The sequence below is a fragment of the Armigeres subalbatus genome, chromosome 3, assembly GCF_024139115.2.
Source record: "Armigeres subalbatus isolate Guangzhou_Male chromosome 3, GZ_Asu_2, whole genome shotgun sequence".
Lineage (NCBI taxonomy): Eukaryota > Metazoa > Arthropoda > Insecta > Diptera > Culicidae > Armigeres > Armigeres subalbatus.
Window position 1 is genome coordinate 231,237,066 of NC_085141.1, and position 18,488 is coordinate 231,255,553.

The 18,488-nt window shown below is 40.6% G+C and overlaps 1 protein-coding gene across 2 annotated transcripts in view; it reads right to left on the reverse strand.

Annotated features, from left to right (window-relative positions):
• Nucleotides 1-18,488, reverse strand: part of LOC134220754 (uncharacterized) — a 429,558-nt gene that overhangs the window by 6,226 nt on the left and 404,844 nt on the right. The window contains exon 9 of one of the 2 annotated variants that reach the window (XM_062699858.1): nt 13,484-13,573. In XM_062699858.1, coding sequence (XP_062555842.1) covers nt 13,484-13,573 — 90 coding nt within the window. Of the gene's footprint in view, nt 1-13,051; nt 13,091-13,483; nt 13,574-18,488 lie in introns of both variants that reach the window. The other variant, XM_062699859.1, reaches the window with a different exon arrangement.

Consider the following 18,488-nt stretch of genomic DNA (forward strand, 5'->3'; position numbering starts at 1 on the left):
GAATTCAGCTGGTTGCACTGAGGATTAGAAGATCGCGAAGGTCACCAAGAGGACGAATGATGCCCACCACAACGCGAGCAGCGGCAAAGGCCAACGCTGAGAGACCTCAGAACATCTGCGAAAAATGCAGAGAATCCGGAAACGTAGCGGAAATGATAGCCTGCAGTCGATGTCATCGATGGTATCATCGTACGTGCGCGGAGGTAGAAGAGAGTTTCAACGGTAAGTGGGCATGCAACGTTTGTGTCTTGGCGGCGGCAGTTAGCGGTATTTCAGTATCCGGAAGAACCAGTAGCACTTCTCGGTCAACAAGGTTGCGGTTACAACTTCTACGACTCGAGGAAGAGAAAATGGCCCAAGAGAAGCTGATTCAAGAACAACAGGAGCAAGATCGCGTTCGTCAGGAGAAAGCCTTGGCAGCGAAAGCTGCACTTGACAAGAAATACCTCGACGATAAGTATGCACTACTCATTGCTGAGGCTGAGGATGAGGATGCTGGTAGTCGCAGAAGTCGCCGAAACAACGAGGTGCAGGAGTGGATTAACGAATTGGATGAAGCTGTAGGAGGACCGGAACCCATACAAGCCGAAGAGATAGAAAAATCCACTAAAATTTACGCTAAAAATCATGCACATAAATGGAACGCCATTATTAATGTAATTCCACACGGGATATAGCCTAAATGTAAATAATAATTCAGGTGAATCGTCAATATTGCATACAAGTTGTAAGCAATCTTGTTAGGAAGAGGACCGTTTCAGCGAAGAATAGCGTAAATTTCCGCATGTTAAGTTTTACGCGCTGTTTATTTTTCATTATTTTTTTTCTGTGCGATGACATTTTTCCACCGATTCCAAGTGGAAGCGCGATGATTGGTCCTAGCAGAGGTATGGTCACGAAATACACTGGCGCAATTCGAAAAATTCCACCACCAAATCCATCGAGAAACGACACGAATACGAGAAGCCAAAATATTGCTCCAAGAGCGGTGGTTGAATGTGTAACCAATAAAGTCAGTAATGAGGGAACGAGTTCTATGGACGGAATTGACCCCATTACAGCGTCTACTCCAATACGATCGGCTATTGAAAATCGAGTGCCAACCGGTCCCTGTTCGCTACCAGCACAGTCGCTTTCAATACAGCCAGTGTTATCACAACCGTTGTACACACAGTCGGCGCTTATGCAACCAACACAACCATTCCCATCACGGCCAAAACTTGTTCCTCGACCGCCTTTACCTGCATTCTTGTTCGCAGATCCAGCATTGAAAGCACCAGTTACTCAACCGCGTGCATCACTTCCACCAATAAGCGAGTCTTCGGTATTGCGATCAAGTGTTATGGAACGTACACACGGTCAAGCAGTTTGACTAACATTGACTCCACCTTTCGTTTATTCCAACATCCATCAAGTTTTACCAACAACGGCACGAACAATCAATATATTCGACCAACAATATCACACACGAACGACCGAAGCGCCAACTTGAGCACCAACCATCAAAAATATATGGGGGTTTGTGCAACTTCACTACAAATGCTCAAACATGTTCGGCGAACCTTGACTTCACCCCCGACAACTCAAACCAAAATCAAACCGTTTTAATTTTTTCCAACCGAGCCGCCAACTGTCAAATGGTTGTTCGAACAACTTCACACACGTTCAAACAAAGCAGCAACCGAAGTGTTTTCTTGGGGGCGGAGTCAATGTTCGTCAAACTGCTTGACTGGTGTGTACGTTGCATTAGAGAATCAGCAGTATCCAATCATGAGTTACCTCGATCGACGTCCATACAGGAACAAACGCAAGTCAGCAGAACTTTGATGACACCGCCGTCGAAGCCTCCGCCAGAACCCCTTACGTCTCAAGAGTTATCCATAAGCTTCTCACCACATCATCAGTCTAGTGGACTACTGCATGCACGAGCGTCGTTAAATCAGCCACATACACATGTGCACCAATCGAGGTCAGGAATGTGTGGTCAACCAGACGAGCTATCGTTGCCACCATCTGTGCTACACGAACCACTATCGTATACCCCGCCACTAGCGCATTTACCGCATCCAGAGATTTCATTGTCATCGATGGTCCATCGACAGCCAGTGTCGCATGTATCACAACCACAACAGCATGATCCTTACATCAACCAGCTTCAGCAGTTGCATGATCAGCAGGCGAGATGGGGACACTTTCAACAACAATTGTCCGCCAGGCAGGTTGTGCCGAAGGAGCTTCCTATTTTCAGTGGCAACCCCGAGGAATGGCCACTATTTATAAGCAGTTATCGTAATTCGACGGCAATGTGCGGTTATTCTGAGCCTGAAAATTTAATGAGACTGCAAACCCTAACAGCACAATCCAGACCGATTTGGTTGCTGCAACTCAAATGTGACTAAATTCGGTTGCATATGGGTTACTGACACTTTTGTGCAACATGTGTGCTGCTCGGGAAGAGCCTTAAGGATAAAGCGCTAGAAGCTGTGAGAAGTAATCGGTTCCGAAATTCGTCGGTTCCGAAAATCTTGGAAACACTTCAAACTTTATTCGGGAGCCCAGAGCGATTAGTTCAGTCGCTGCTCAACAAGGTACGCAGTGTACCAACTCCCAAAGCTGAAAAATTAGAGACTTTGGTCAACTTTGGTCTCGTTGTCCAAAACCTTGTTGGCCATCTGGAGGCCGCCAACCAACACGCTCACCTCACGAATCCGACTCTGCTGCAGGAGCTAGTGGATAAATTACCACCGCACATTAGGTTGGATTGGGCTCTATATAAGAAAAACATTGGACCTGTACACCTAGGAATATTTTGCAATTATATGAGTGCCATTACGTCGGCTGCGAGCGACGTGGCACACTTCAGCGAGTGCGACGGAATTCGCGCAGGTGGTAACGAGAGGCAAAGGAGAGACAGGATTGTGGTGAACGCTCATATCGCCGAGGAGCCAAGGAAATATTTACAACGAAGAAAGAAGGTAGATAGCCCAGAAAGGTCTTGCTATATTTGCCAGAGTGTGAATCATCGAATTAAGGATTGCATCAAGTTTAAATCCTTGAGTTTCGGGGAGCGTCTGAAAGCAGTGGAAACACATCAATTGTGCGAGACCTGCCTAGTGCCGCATGGAAGATGGTCTTGCAGATCAACACGAACCTGTGGAATTGCCGATTGTACCAAGAAACATCATCCATCCCTACATCCGGGGCAACCAACTGCTGCCAAGCCAACAACTGGAGAGAGTTCCGGAGGACGGCTGAAATCGAATGCCGTTATCAACATACACCGACGAGTCCGTAATACAACTATATTCCGCATCATTCCAGTGGTGTTGTATGGCAAGGGTGTTAAAATATCTACCTTTGCATTCCTGGACGAAGGTTCTTCGTCTACCCTGATAGACAAGGATCTGGCCGATCAGCTAAATCTTGAAGGGGAACTGCAATCACTGTGCTTGACCTGGACAGCGAATGTTTCCCGACAATCATATCGAGTGGTAATTTCCAGAGTACTGACACCCTTTTGTCCATCCCATCACCAGATCGTAGCCAGGATGCCTTGGCCACACGGGCTCAGAAATTTTACATTACGCACTCATCATCATGTTGGAAAATCTCATATACATCATTTCAATATATGTATAATATGTTCATTTAATTTATTATTTCATTATTAACGCATCTTTAATCGGGATATTGCAGCTTTGCTGCTTAGCGTTCTTTCTAAAATTACGTAACGCTAAATTTGGTGATTTTGGACCCCCACCCTCCCCCTCGTAACACTTTTTGTATGACAGGTTTATTTTTTGTATGGATCGTAACACTCGGCTTAACCCCCTCCCTCCCCCTACAGCGTCACGTAATTTATGAAAGGCCCCTTATTGTTCACTAAGACGCGATTCAGTTCACATACTTTTTTAAATTCCTAACACTTTTCTAAGTTATACCAGAAACAAAGTAGAACAAAGTTCATGCAGTTATAAGTTTTTACGATTCTTACATTTGTTTTCACTAAAATCAACTTTGTTTGTTGACTTCTTTAGTGTTTTGTTACTGACTTCAATATTTCGATCGAAAGTTTATGATTTTTCCAACATGGTCCCCTTTATATTTGAAATCTATTTCAATAAAATTCTGCTGCTAAGATAAGTCTCTTAATTGTAAAGTTGATTCGTCTTTAGGATTAATTGCACATTCTAATACCAATGCAGTTGCAAAACATTCGAATCATCCAATTTATTTGTAATTCAAATATGCAAAACATATAGGTGCTATGATAATTTTAAGTATCTGAATCTCAACTGATATAAAAATGAATCTAGAATGGCATACTAGGGATATGCATGCTTAAGTTACGGGTTCCGTCGAACAATCTGAATCACTGCTTTTTTTATTTAGCTCTAAGTACTTCCAAGGATATTGACTAACTCCATACCGGATTAGGAATCAAATCATGCCAAACAAATCGAATCAAACTATCTGCGTGGCCAACTGTGTAGTCTTGTACTAGAATTTCGATTACAGGAGACTTCTATAAAATGTCATCTTAAATAGATCTTTTCTTTTCTGAAAGTCTCGATAATAAAGAATTAAAAAAAAAATCTTTTCTTTTGATGGAAAGTCTGTTCTACACAGTTTTCTCAATGATGCAATAGAGTATTTCGAACCAATATAGAAATAATCAGAAAAATCTCAAAAACTTACTTTTCAGTTTAAAAGGAAAATCAGAAGACAAAGACAAAAAAAGGGGAAATTTTTATACAAAATACTTAAGACAAAGCTATTTAGGGGCCACGCACACGCACAAAGTACGTCACGTCTCCAGAGTAGTGCGACGATCCATACATAAATTTTGGAGATTCGTTACAGACCGCATCGTGCTTTCGTGCTGTGCGGTTCTTTCTCTCTTTGCGGAAGGAAGTTTTAATACTACCCGAAGCTATTTTAATTTCAACGGTGCTTCTTAGCGCTATTTGTACCCACTGATCCTGTTACGATCTTTGCAAGGACCCGTGCCTTCGTTTTACGTTGGACCCGTTTGCGGAAGTAAAATTCCGACAAGCGGTGGTAATCCTGCAGGGACACCGTTCTGGGAAAAAACCTCTTAGAAGGTCACGTCTCCACGCTCAGCAATGAGTATTAACAAAAACAAGAGGAAGGGGAGTCTCTGAATTCTCCACTTCCTTCAAAGAAACAAGGTTTCAAGACCGTCCTGCCCAAGCGCGGAAAAATAGAAGGAAGCTGGAGAATTCAGATATTCCTTCTAACTCTAATATCGGAAATAATTCTTCTCCAATCGAACTGAGCAATCAGTTCGATTTGATTAATGATGATATTGAGCAAATCGAATCTACCTCTAGCCCAGGTGATTCGATTCATGCGAAAAAGCAAAGGATTCCGCCAATTGTGGTATCTGTTGCCGAGTTTTCTGGCTTCCGGAATGAGATTTTGAGTAACCTTCAGGGGATCAAGGTTTCATTTCAGATTGCTAGGAAGGGTGACTGCCGCGTTTTGCCGGGATCCTTTGACGATCGCAAACGTCTTCTTCACTATTTAACTGAGAAGCGCCATAAATTCTTCACATACGACGACAAAACTGAGCGATTGTTCAAAGTCGTCTTGAAAGGTCTCCCAGTGATGACAAATCACTGGATGAGATTAAAATTGAAATTTCTCAATTACTTGGATTTTCACCAGTCCAAGTAATTAAGATGAAAAGAAATCTCACTCTGGTACTTCCCAGAGGGCATTTCTCAAGAATTTTATTTAGTTCATTTTAACAAAAGTGAACTAAATAATATGAAAAGTTGGAAAAGGCCTGTATTATGTCCCATGTCCGTGTTACATGGGAACATTTCCGCAGGCCTGGGGAAATTTCCAAAACCCTACCCAGTGCCGTAAGTGCCAAAAGTGGGGTCATGGAACCAAACATTGTCACATGGATGCTAAATGCATGATTTGTGGTGGAACCTCTCACGCCAAGGACGCATGTCCTGTGAGAGAAGATTCCAATAAATTTAAGTGCGCAAACTGTGGGGGCAATCACAAATCCAATTTCTGGGAATGCCCTTCACGCAAAAAGTTTTGAATTCCCGTGCAAAATTGATGACGGAAATTCCAATCGGATCCCAGATTCGACGGGTAGAAATTTTTCAAACGCTCAAATTTCGAAACCGGTTACCGGTCGAGCAATTCATACCCACCACAATTCACAAATAAATTTTGCCGCTCGTCAACGGGTAGCAAGCACTTCAGTAAATTCCAATTTTTCCAAAGTACCTACGTATGTAAACATCGTTGCTGGTAGACAAAATTTCTCTTCTCAAAATGAGGTTTATACCCATGTCCCAACGGAAAATAACGGCCATGTTGCCGATTCAGGTAACATGACAGCCTCCGATTTTGATTTTTTAACTGAACAATTGCATCACATGATTGATGCAATGTTCAAAGCAAATACCATTCCTGAAGCTATTCAGGTTGGTATAAAGTACACACAAAAATTGTTATCGGACTCCGTTTCAATGGATCCAAATAATTGTGTGAAAGTTCTAAATTGGAATGCCCGCTCTCTAAAGGGTAAGGAAGATGAATTATTCAACTTCCTTTCAGTTCATAATGTGCATATTGCCATTATAACTGAAACGTATTTAAAACCAGGACTCTCCATTAAAAGAGATCCAAACTATTTTATCTACAGAAATGATCGTCTTGACAGCGCCTGTGGTGGGGTCGCCATTGTCATTAATAGACGTATCAAACATAAATTATTTTCTTCGTTTGAAACCAAAGTTTTTGAAACCTTGGGAGTTTCTGTTGAAACAAATTTTGGACAATTTTCCTTCATTGCAGCCTACTTGCCTTTTCAATGCAATGGGCAGCAAAAGAATTTGTTGAAAGCTGATCTTCAAATTCTGACTCGCAACAAATCAAAATTCTTCGTAATTGGTGACTTCAATGCCAAACACCGTTCATGGAATAATGCTCAAAGCAATTCCAATGGTAAAATTTTATTTGAAGATTGTTCTGCGGGATATTATACTATTCAATATCCCAATGGACCAACTTGTTTTTCTTCCAGTCGAAATCCTTCTACAATTGATTTAGTTTTAACGGATTCAAGTCAGCTGTGTGGCCAATTGGTAACTCATGCTGACTTTGACTCTGATCATCTTCCTGTGACGTTTGAAATCTCACAAGAAGCCATTTATAATCCAATCAGCTCTACTTTTAATTATCATAGAGCTGATTGGGATTTCTCAAACATATATCGATAGGAATTTTGATGTTGATATTCCTCTCGATACCAAAAGTGATATTGACAATGCGCTCGTATCTTTGACAAATTTAATTGTCGAAGCCAGAGGCATTGCAATTCCGAAATGTGAAGTTAAATTCAACTCCATTATTATTGACGACGATCTTCAGCTACTGATCCGTCTTAAAAATGTGAGAAGAAGGCAATACCAAAGAACTCGCGATCCCGCGTTGAAAGTTATTTGGCGAGATTTGCAAAATGAAATTAAAAAACTATTCTGAGAAATACCAACTTTGAGAATAATGTCTCGAAGTTGGATCCCAGTTCGAAACCCTTTTGGAAATTAACAAAAATTCTTAAAAAACCTCAAAAGCCAATTCCAGCGCTTAAAGAGGGAAATAAAATTTTATTAACAAATGGCGAAAAGGCTCAAAAACTTGCTCAGCAGTTCGAGAGTGCCCATAATTTTAGTCTAGGTCTTACTAGTCCAATTGAGGATCAGGTTACACGGAGCTTCGAAGACATTCTCAATCAAGATAATGTTTTTGATCCTTCGTTGGGAACTAATTTGGATGAAGTGAGATCTATTACTAGAAAATTTAAAAATATGAAAGCCCCGGGTGATGATGGTATTTTCTACATACTTATCAAAAACTTCCTAAGCGCTCTTTACCCTTTTTGGATAATTTATTTAACAAATGTTTTCAATTGGCATACTTTCCAGATAAATGGAAAGACGCCAAAGTTGTTCTAATCTTGAAGCCGGACAAAACTCCAGCTGAGGCTTCTAGTTATCGCCCAATCAGTTTGCTTTCTTCAATAAGCAAACTGTTTGAAAAGATTATTTTAAATAGAATGATGGTTCATATTAATGACAATTCTATTTTTGCTGATGAGCAATTTGGTTTTCGCCATGGGCATTCAACCACTCATCAGTTATTAAGAGTTACGAACTTAATTCGGCTCAACAAATCTGAAGGATATTCGACTGGAGTTGCTCTTCTTGATATAGAGAAAGCATTTGACAGTGTTTGGCATGAAGGTTTGATTGTAAAATTGATGAATTTTCATTTTCCTCTGTACATCATTAAACTGATCCAAAATTATTTATCAGATCGCTCGCTGCAGGTAAACTATCAGAATACTAAATCTGATAGATTACCTGTAAGGGCTGGTGTCCCCAAGGCAGCATACTGGGGCCCATATTGTATAACATTTTAACTTCTGACTTACCTGATTTACCACCAGGGTGTCCAAATATGTGTTTGCAGATGACACGGGCCTTTCAGCCAAAGGGCGAAGCCTTCGTGTCATTTGTAGTAGATTGCAAAAAAAAAGTTTGGATATTTTCTCCACTTACTTGCAAAAATGGAAAATTTCCCCGAATGCTTCCAAAACTCAGCTTATAATTTTCCCACATAAGCCGAGAGCTTCTTATTTGAAACCTTCTAGCAGACATATTGTCACTATGAATGGGGTTTCAATTAATTGGTCTAGCGAAGCTAAATATTTAGGACTTCTGCTAGATCAAAAATTAACTTTTAAAAATCACATTGAAGGCCTTCAAGCCAAATGTAACAAATATATTAAGTGCCTATATCCACTTATAAACAGAAAATCAAAACTTTGTCTTAAGAACAAACTTTTGATTTACAAACAAATTTTAGACCTGCCATGTTGTATGCTGTGCCAATATGGACTAGTTGCTGCAATACCAGAAAGAAGGCACTTCAGAGGATTCAAAATAAAATTTTGAAAATGATTCTGAAGTTGCCTCCGTGGTATAGTACCAATGAACTTCATAGAATTTCTAATATTGAGACATTGCAACAAATGTCCAACAAAATAATTTCAATTTTAGACAAAAATCGTTGCAATCTTCTATTGCAACGATTAACTCCTTGTACCCTTAGTATAAAATAGGTTAAGTTTAGTTTAAGTTGAAAACATTGTAATTCCTACATGGTTCAATTCAACCAGAGGAAAAAATTCTAACTGCCAGAGGCAATTGAAATGTATTAATAATAACTAAAAGCGTAACATAGCAAATAAGGATGATAGTGTTAAGAAAACACGGAACACCTAGTCTAAGAGATGAATGCATGTATTAGATAATTAGCAAATAAAATTAGTTAAAAAAAAAAAAAAAAAAAAAAAAAAAGATTCGTTACAAAAAGCGTAACGAAGGAAGAAGGAGGTCAAAAATCGCCAATTTTTGCGTGACGTACTTAAAGGATCTTCCCTTACGATATATTAAAGTAGTCAATATGAATGGTCCGGATGCATCGATGCTTTAAAACCGCCTAAGCATTGTAGCGGAACGGCTACGGAAACGGCATCATGTCACAGTTCATATATTTTCTGTCAATCTTGCCGTTTCCGTCGCCGTTTCGCTGAATTGCATTTGGGACTTGAGTGACACAAAAGATGAATATTGAACACCGTGATCCTGTTTTTAATCTAATTTGAAAAAATATGTTGCATGGGTATTATCAGAAATCTTTAAAATTGTTTTTAAGAGAGATAATTGGATGTGAATAGTGTTTTTGTTCGGCAGGTTAAAAATTCGGTAGTTTTCGGTAGGAATTTTGGAAAATCTGTGAATCGGTAGGTGAGTCAAAAATCGGTAAGTCTGGCCACCCTGGTCGTGTGTCTTCTTTTCGTTTTTCTCTCCCAGCCCCAGTAGGTATGGTAGATCGTAGATACGCTGACCGAACCGGTCGCTTGCAAGGTGTCAAAGCGCACCTGAATTAAAGGTGAGGGAATCCCCTGCAAGCATCTCCTGTCAAGCAACGTCTACTAAGGAAGAAAGGAAGCAGCAAACGTAGTTGCCGTAGGTTCAACCAAATCGGAAGGAGAAGTGCCCAACTGTGCTTGTAAAGGGCTATCCGCCGGATTTGCAACTGAAATTTCGGCACCTGATCGCGAAGGGGCTGAAATGTACTGCGAGGAGATATCGCGACCAAGCCCTGAAGCCGGTCGGCATCGTAAATTACACCGTCGCTGACTGACAGTGATATAGGCTAGTACACCGCGACGTCACGCAGTGCACAAACTGCTTCGACTTCGGGCACGACACCCGGAACTGCCGCATGAAGCTGTGCAGCAACAAGTGTGGCGTCTCCCACGTGTGCCAACTGCGGAGACAAACATCGAGGCACTACCAAGGGCAGCCGGAAGCGGATAGATTTCCTGGAAATTCGGAAGAAGGCTTCCACTAGGACCCTGAGGAAGACGAACCGTGTTCCAGCGCTCAACGAGATGAACTATCCAGCCATCCCGGCGCCCGTCGAGTGATTCCAATCCTTCCGCCATTTTAACCGCAAAAGCGACTGGCAGCACTTGAAATGTTAACCAACACAAAAATAATGAATAAAAAAAAATAGTTTAAATACAAGTAAAAAAGTAGAGCGATTCTTTATGGAGTCCCTGGAATAATTTCTTACAAGCCGGGAAATCCCGAGATACCCAAGACAACAACAAATCACTCATTAAGATTCAAAAAACCAAATAACTATAACTAAGGAAATCTGGTACCTACTGGTTGGGTGTACCGACAACGAGCGTATCTTCTTGATCTCAGCCAATTGTTCTAAGAAGCAAAGGCTGCATTTCAAACAAAAAGAATATTGGCAAGATTATTGTTCTCGAATCCAATCCGCGCCTAATGTTTGAAATTTGAAACTCAAAAATTAGAGAATATATATATATATAAATATTTTCAAAATAAATTTCGCAGAAAACACGATACATGTGGGTCACATTAAATTTATTAATTTGCAATACGATTTTTCCAGTTTCAGAAAATATGTATTTCTGTTCATGAAGTAACTTTTTTTTAATTTGTAGAAAGAATGTGATCAAATATTGACGAAATGATTGAAACATTGCCGATTCGGCCTATGCCGGCCTAATCCGAAAATAATTAGACTCGTATTTTGTTATTTCGGTCTTAGGCTGGTCCAAAAAAAACGACGTTTCTCAAAAACCAAAAACCGATTTGCAATCTTTTGGCATGAATGAAAAAAGATTTTAGATCTTAGAAAGAGATATTGTTTAAGGAAAATAGTAGGCTGATTTTTTCGATGTTCCACAGCGGCTGTTCTTTTTTTTTCAAATGAAAATTCAAACGTTTTTACACATACAGTCAAAAAATTGGAAAGGTCCACCAAGCCGTTTTTGAGCTACATTTTTTTGAAAATGTCAGTTTTATTTTAATATATACACATGGAATGGTCTTCATCGCTTCAAAATGCCAATTAGTTAAATGAAAATGTCGAGCTTTTAACTGACCAAACATAATAAAGTACTTCAAGAATGCATGATTGGTCTCATGTTCAATGTTTAGCATTAACAATGTTACGGTGTAATTCGTAGATTGGACACTAGTGATACTCATGTTTTACTTTTGAGATCCTTATCTAGAATACTTTCAGAAATCAAGAAGGGGATCCTTGATTCCAGTTTTAGACAACAATAACAAAAGCATGAGGATTACTATCCCTGGCCACGCCCATCTTCATCGTAACTAGGGAGAGGAAGAAAGTATTGATATGGTACTTACTTAACAAGAGCTCACCTACTTAGCGACACCCTCATAAGTACCACGGAGTTGGATAATGAGAAAGGTATTCGTTGGGTCAGGATTTGCCTGTAGCTGGCTAAGTGACAGTGGTAGATCTTATCCCGTAACGCACCACGTAAAGGTGTCTACCCAGCGTTACGGGTAATAAAGGCCAGCGACTTCGTGGAACTACTGCAATATGAAGCCGAAGTGGAGCTCCAATTTATGCTGGAACAATGTGGAACAATTATCGAATCAAGCTACAGAAATTCCCGTCTATTTATTCAATGCCCTTAAAAAACGAATGCCGTAAAGCAATTGATCAGAAACGATTTTGATATTTTCTTCAAGACATTCAGAGCTACATTGATTAAGCAAAGCACGAGATCTTGAAGTATCTAATCATTCCTGATGCAATCGTTGAAGTTAAGATAACGACCACACTTGAGAATCGACACTGATTTTTGACGCTTTTGGAACCATTCGTCCAACTTCTGTTGAACCAGAGCGACATTGCCAACAAAATCTGCAGCTGGCAACATTACATTGCCAACAAAATCCGATGCGGATTGGGAGATAAATCGCTCAGCTCAACAAGCAATGATTTTAACATTTGAAGTTTGTCAATAAATATTGTTTTTCACCCAAAAGTCCAAATAAAAAGATTTTTCTCATTTCTGAAATTTTCACAAATATCGCTATTTTACCGGTATTACCGGTATTGACTCCACCAAATACCGAATACCGACCACCCTAGTAGGTGGGGACTATATATACCATGATGTTAAAAATTAGTATGAAGAAAACAAGCAATGAGTTTTTGAACATATGGAGTTACAAAAAATCTAATATGAAGTTGGTAAATAAAATAGAAATCCAGATCAGTAACTTCAACCAGGTTAAGGTAAGGTGAAAGATTTTTTTCTTATTGCAATTTTATATGAGAGTTCGATGAATGCTGAGATCGAGAACAATAATTAATATATATTGCCCCTCATCCTTCTTCTGGACTAAAGCTTAAAAACCAATCAAATATTGAATCCTTGTTAAATGTGCCGATTCTATTTGTTATTCTGTGAAACAGTTAATTTTCGAGACAAAATACATAAAACAGTTTGTGAGCCACTCGCCGGTAAGCCTCAACGACACCGCGTCGAAATTGGTTTAGTTTTTGCCTTCTCGATTCAAATTAAGCAATTAAATCTGGCACACACCACAACATAAAATCTCATTACCATGATGGTTGCCCTCAGCAATCGCCGTATCCGAACTGGCTGAAATATATACAGGAGGAAGGAAACATAGAAAAAGGAACAAAACGAAGTGCCGGAGTTCCGTGCTTTATGTTAGTTCCCATAATGAAAAAGAACCGCTACAATTTTATGCTTTTTGCGGTTTATGTCTTTTCCTTCGGTATGGTCGAAAATGAATTTGTGACTGCCGGAAGGCACGGATTTATAGAAAGTAAGCTTTGGCGATGTACGAACATCAAAATAACATAAATGAATAATATCAAATTAGTGTAATTGTCAGTAACTTAAGTAAGGAATATGGAACGAAATCAATAATGTCATAAAATAAAACTGGGTTACGGTAACTGAACAAATTGAACAGAAAAAATAGCTCATATCGCAATGGGACAAATGATTTCGTTGAACATTCCTTACCCTTTTTCAGTAGGTTTTCCGGAGCTGCTTGTAGCATGCCAACGATCGTTGTGGTCGCTACTGTACTGGTGGTTGATCTCAGATGCGATTCTGGAAGCGGTTTAGTGTTAGTTATTGCTTTGCGCGCTTCAAATATGATTTGTTTTTGTTACAGGAGTTATTTTGTATGGAAAAAGAAGAAAATATGAGTCGAAAAAAATGATGGTTGTTAATGGGCGGATAGATAGACAACAATTATGATGAAGTTTGCCAACAGAAAAATTAAGTCATGCAGTTGCAACAGGCAAACTGATAAATTATTGGAGGTCAAACATTAATATGGAGAATTTAAGATGAAATACAATATAAGTATCAAACAAAACATGCAAACATACAATTTCAAAAAATATGTAGAAATTTACGAAATTTTGCAGAATAAAAGTAAAAGCTTTCAAGATTATATCGTTTGGTAGTTTTACCAAAAACCTAGATTGTTTCAATTGTTGTTGTTATTGGATAGAATCCGGGAAAACATTAGTAATTATTATCCTGTCATATTATTATTATTTCAGGCTAAGGCCGAAGTGGCCTGTGCGGTATGTAAGAGTCTTCTCCATTCGGCTCGGTCCATGGCAACACGTCACCAGCCACGCAGTCTACGGAGGGTCCGCAAGTCATCTTCCATCTGATCGATCCACCTTGCCCGCTGCGCACCTCGCCTTCTTGTGCCCGTCGGATCGTTGTCGAGAACCATTTTCACCGGGTTATTGTCCGACATTCTGGCTACGTGCCCGGCCCACCGCAGTCGTCCGATTTTCGCGGTGTGAACGATGGATGGTTCTCCCAACAGCTGATGCAACTCGTGGTTCATTCGCCTCCTCCATGTACCGTCCGCCATCTGCACCCCACCATAGATGGTACGCAGCACTTTCCTTTCGAAAACTCCGAGTGCGCGTTGGTCCTCCACGAGCATCGTCCAGGTCTCGTGTCCGTAGAGGACTACCGGTCTAATGAGCGTTTTGTAGATGGTCAGTTTGGTACGGCGGCGAACTCTATTCGATCGAAGCGTCTTGCGGAGTCCAAAGTATGCACGATTTCCAGCCACTATACGCCTCCGAATTTCTCTGCTGGTATCATTTTCGGCAGTCACCAGTGAGCCCAAGTACACAAATTCTTCTACCACCTCGATTTCATCACCACCGATGCCAACTCGCGGTGGGTGGCTCACATTGTCTTCTCTTGAACCTCTTCCTATCATGTACTTCGTCTTCGACGTGTTGATGACTAGTCCGATCCGCTTGGCTTCCCTCTTCAGTCTGATGTAGGCTTCCTCCATCTTCTCAAAGTTACGTGCCATAATATCTATGTCGTCGGCGAAGCCAAATAGCTGGACGGACTTATTGAAAATTGTGCCACTCGTGTTAATCCCTGCTCTTCGTATTACCCCTTCCAAAGCGATGTTGAATAGCAGACACGAAAGACCATCACCTTGCCGTAACCCTCTGCGGGTTTCGAAGGGGCCTCGAGAATGCCCTGAAACTCGAACCACGCACATCACCCGATCCCTCGTCGCTTTGATCAATCGTGTCAGTTTATCCGGAAATCCGTTTTCGTGCATTAGCTGCCATAGCTGGTCCCGATCGATTGTATCATATGCGGCTTTGAAGTCGATGAATAGATGATGTGTGGGCACGTTGTATTCGCGGCACTTCTGCAGTACTTGACGAATGGCGAACACCTGGTCCGTGGTGGAGCGTTCGCCCATAAAACCCGCCTGGTACTGCCCCACGAACTCCCTTGCAATTGGTGCTAGTCGACGGCATAAAATTTGGGAGAGTACCTTGTAGGCGGCGTTCAGCAATGTGATTGCGCGGTAGTTGCTACAATCCAGCTTATCGCCCTTTTTGTAGATGGGACACACGACACCTTCCATCCACTCCTGCGGCAAAACTTCCTCCTCCCAAATCTTGGTAATGACCCAGTGCAGCGCTCTAGCCAGTGCCTCACCACCCTGTCATATCTTTGGTAGAATTGATGTTAATTTGGCTTTGTTTGATCTCTATAGAGAACAGTTTAAAAGAGTGGGAGGGATTGGGAGTCTCACTTTAAGAATATAAATTTATACAGGTATAATGACGTCCAGATTCAGTGTTATCTGTTTAGATGTTAACTAAATAAATGAAATGAAATGAAATGACGTCCGGTAAATTATCAGATTTCAGTTTCAGAAGTTTTGACTTCAGTCATTTGTCTGAGGATGTTTTGCATTACATTTATTCATATTCCTGAAACTAAGGATGCTTTATTGACAAGAGACATTGCTAGGTAACCGGAGAACAATCAACCGATAACCACTGATTTGGTTCCGTATTCGGAACTCAATCAAATTCGTATTGTGTGACGTAGAGGCAAACAAACTCGAATACACTCATACTAGGCTTCCGTTCTGTTCATCAACCAACCGTACATGAATCGTTCTTTATGCTATCAGATTCGCTTCCTCCCTAATAGCGCTGGAGCAAGTCCTGGTCGGAAACCCTGCCTCCCATCTGAAACCAGTACAAAAGCCAGAAGGAAAGAATGATAGCATGAAAATCAAACGAACCACAAGATGAAAGCTATTTATGATTTACTCAATATCAAACCAGCCACTCTCTGCTCGCACGTTTTGTTCAAGCAATCCCCCAACCTCAGTACTCAGTTTCAATTTCCACCCCATCCCGCCACGTTAGGCCACACCACTCCATCCGTGACCGACCGCGTTGTTCTCCAAGAATTGTTGCTTGATTTTTATTGCTTTTCTATTGCTTTTTTTGCTGTACATTGCACAAGCCTGACCGATTCACGCCATTGGGCGATATAAAACAGAACCATCGACTGCGCTATGTTTATGTACACGGGAACCAGAGTCTATCGACTAGCCTTCGGCAACACCAGCAATCCTTCGCCGATCGGCGTATGTATCTCTACGATTGTGCCCTTTTCGGATCTCACTGAGGCTATCAATCTTATCGACAGCAGCGTCCAGCAAGGACAAGCGTGCTTTAATCAGCAATAATTGTGAAAGCTTTTTCATGGTACCAAAGGAAAACGGCAACGATAGTATCCTGGAACAAGCAATTTCAAATCTATTTTGATTTCATTTGGGTGGGGCTATATGTGGGCCAGTTAGAAGGCCTGATGGAAAAATGGGATTTTCGAGGCAATCGAATCCCGCTGTTTCATCTATGTTGGCTCTATTAAAGATCAATATCCAACAAATAGGCGTTGAAGTGAAAAATTACAACTTGGAAAGACAACGCATCAAAACGTTATTGCGACACGTTTTTTTTGTTCATCGATGCAATGAGCTTTGCAAAACTCCTAGTCACATCCGGGCGAATTACGGCTATGATGGGGCATTATGAACCCAGTACCCGTACGAGCACTAAATACAAGTGAAATTAGATCTGATACCACTGTTAACATAACTCCCTTTTATGATTTTCCAAGGTTTTGATATCTAAAATGTGAGTTGGTTTACAGTACCGTCGCTCGTCGGGGGTGACAATGTGTCAAATGGGGGTGAGAATGGGTCATTGTTTTAACTACATAGAAAGCTTGTAGAATAGATTTAATGTACTAAATTATAAGAGACCTTTTCGAACGATTTTGTTATTCGACCTCCACACTGTCGGTAAGGTCGCTGACCCATTATCATCCCCTAGACCCATTGTCACCCCCGATGGCGGTAGTAGAGAAAAAGCTGTATATTGAACCACTCAGCTAAATAAAGGTAAAATTTGCTGTTATCTTAAAAAGAGATAATATCTTTTTAGGGTAAAACCAAAATATACCTTGATTTCATTAGTTTGGTGTGATAAAAATAACAGAAGAGTAACATCTGTGAACTTTTAGTGGCGGCTTCAGAGCTCTGATGATGGTGGGGCACTAGCATTTTGGCGTAATTGGTTCATTCATAATGTGACATCAATAGAAGAACTACAATTAAGGGCGTTATCAGTCAAGCAATAAATCAAATGAAGAAACTCAAAGGTGCAGCCCAATCGGGTTGTACGCAAAGGTGACGTAGGACTACGTTGCCATACGAAATGGATGGTATTTGTAATCATAGCTTGTGTCTCTTTATTAACATTGAGCAAACTGCTCGGTGGTCAACTGAATCAAAAAGCCGAATAGTAGCTCCCAGTTGGATGAACTTGTAGTCTACAACTGTAGAAAGGGATTAACACTTGTCAAGCTTTTAGTGGAGGACATCATAATCCTAGAGCAGAATCGGAAGCGGCGCAAAACCAAACGGAATATATTTATTTGTAACGTTCGGTTTTAGCTTGAGATGGGAACGTAAGTGTATCGTTTTAAAAGGCGCCGGTGATAAAGCGAGAGGAACTTCAAGAATTAATTACACACAGTTGTTTTCAGGACTAAAACTTTTTATCTAAGAAAAGGTAATAACCGTTGGGAAAAATCTTCACCCAGAAAAACAAACTATTCAGCTTAAGTTTCCGAATTTATCCGTTTAAATGACAATGACGATTCTGAAAAGATCCTTTATTTTTAATAATGCACCATTTCAAACACTAAAGCAGCTAAGCGAAATTTTCCACCCTGTCTTCATCGATTTGACTGTAGTCAGCGATCACCGAAATTTTCTGGCGAGATTTTTCTTGGTTTTGCTTCTGTTAGTTATTGGAAATGAAATAGATTTCTATTGGGCTACCATTTTATACAGAAGAAGGTTAATCAGAGATGAACTTTTTCCAAAGTGCAAAACTTAATTGTTCGTCAACGACAAAAAGTTGCCCTTCGGTAGCACAATCACAAGCGCTCATCGGAGGGAGATGATGCAATAAATATGTTAGAATGTATGGAGTTACTCACAACAACCATGCAACCACGCCAAACGCCGATGCAATCGAAACAGTCAATTTTGAAATCAAAAATTCAATCTGTCTGTTGTGGGCTACGTGTACGTGCGGTTAGCGACGTTGGTCATCTAGACGCTTGTGCTGTGGAGTGTGGGTTC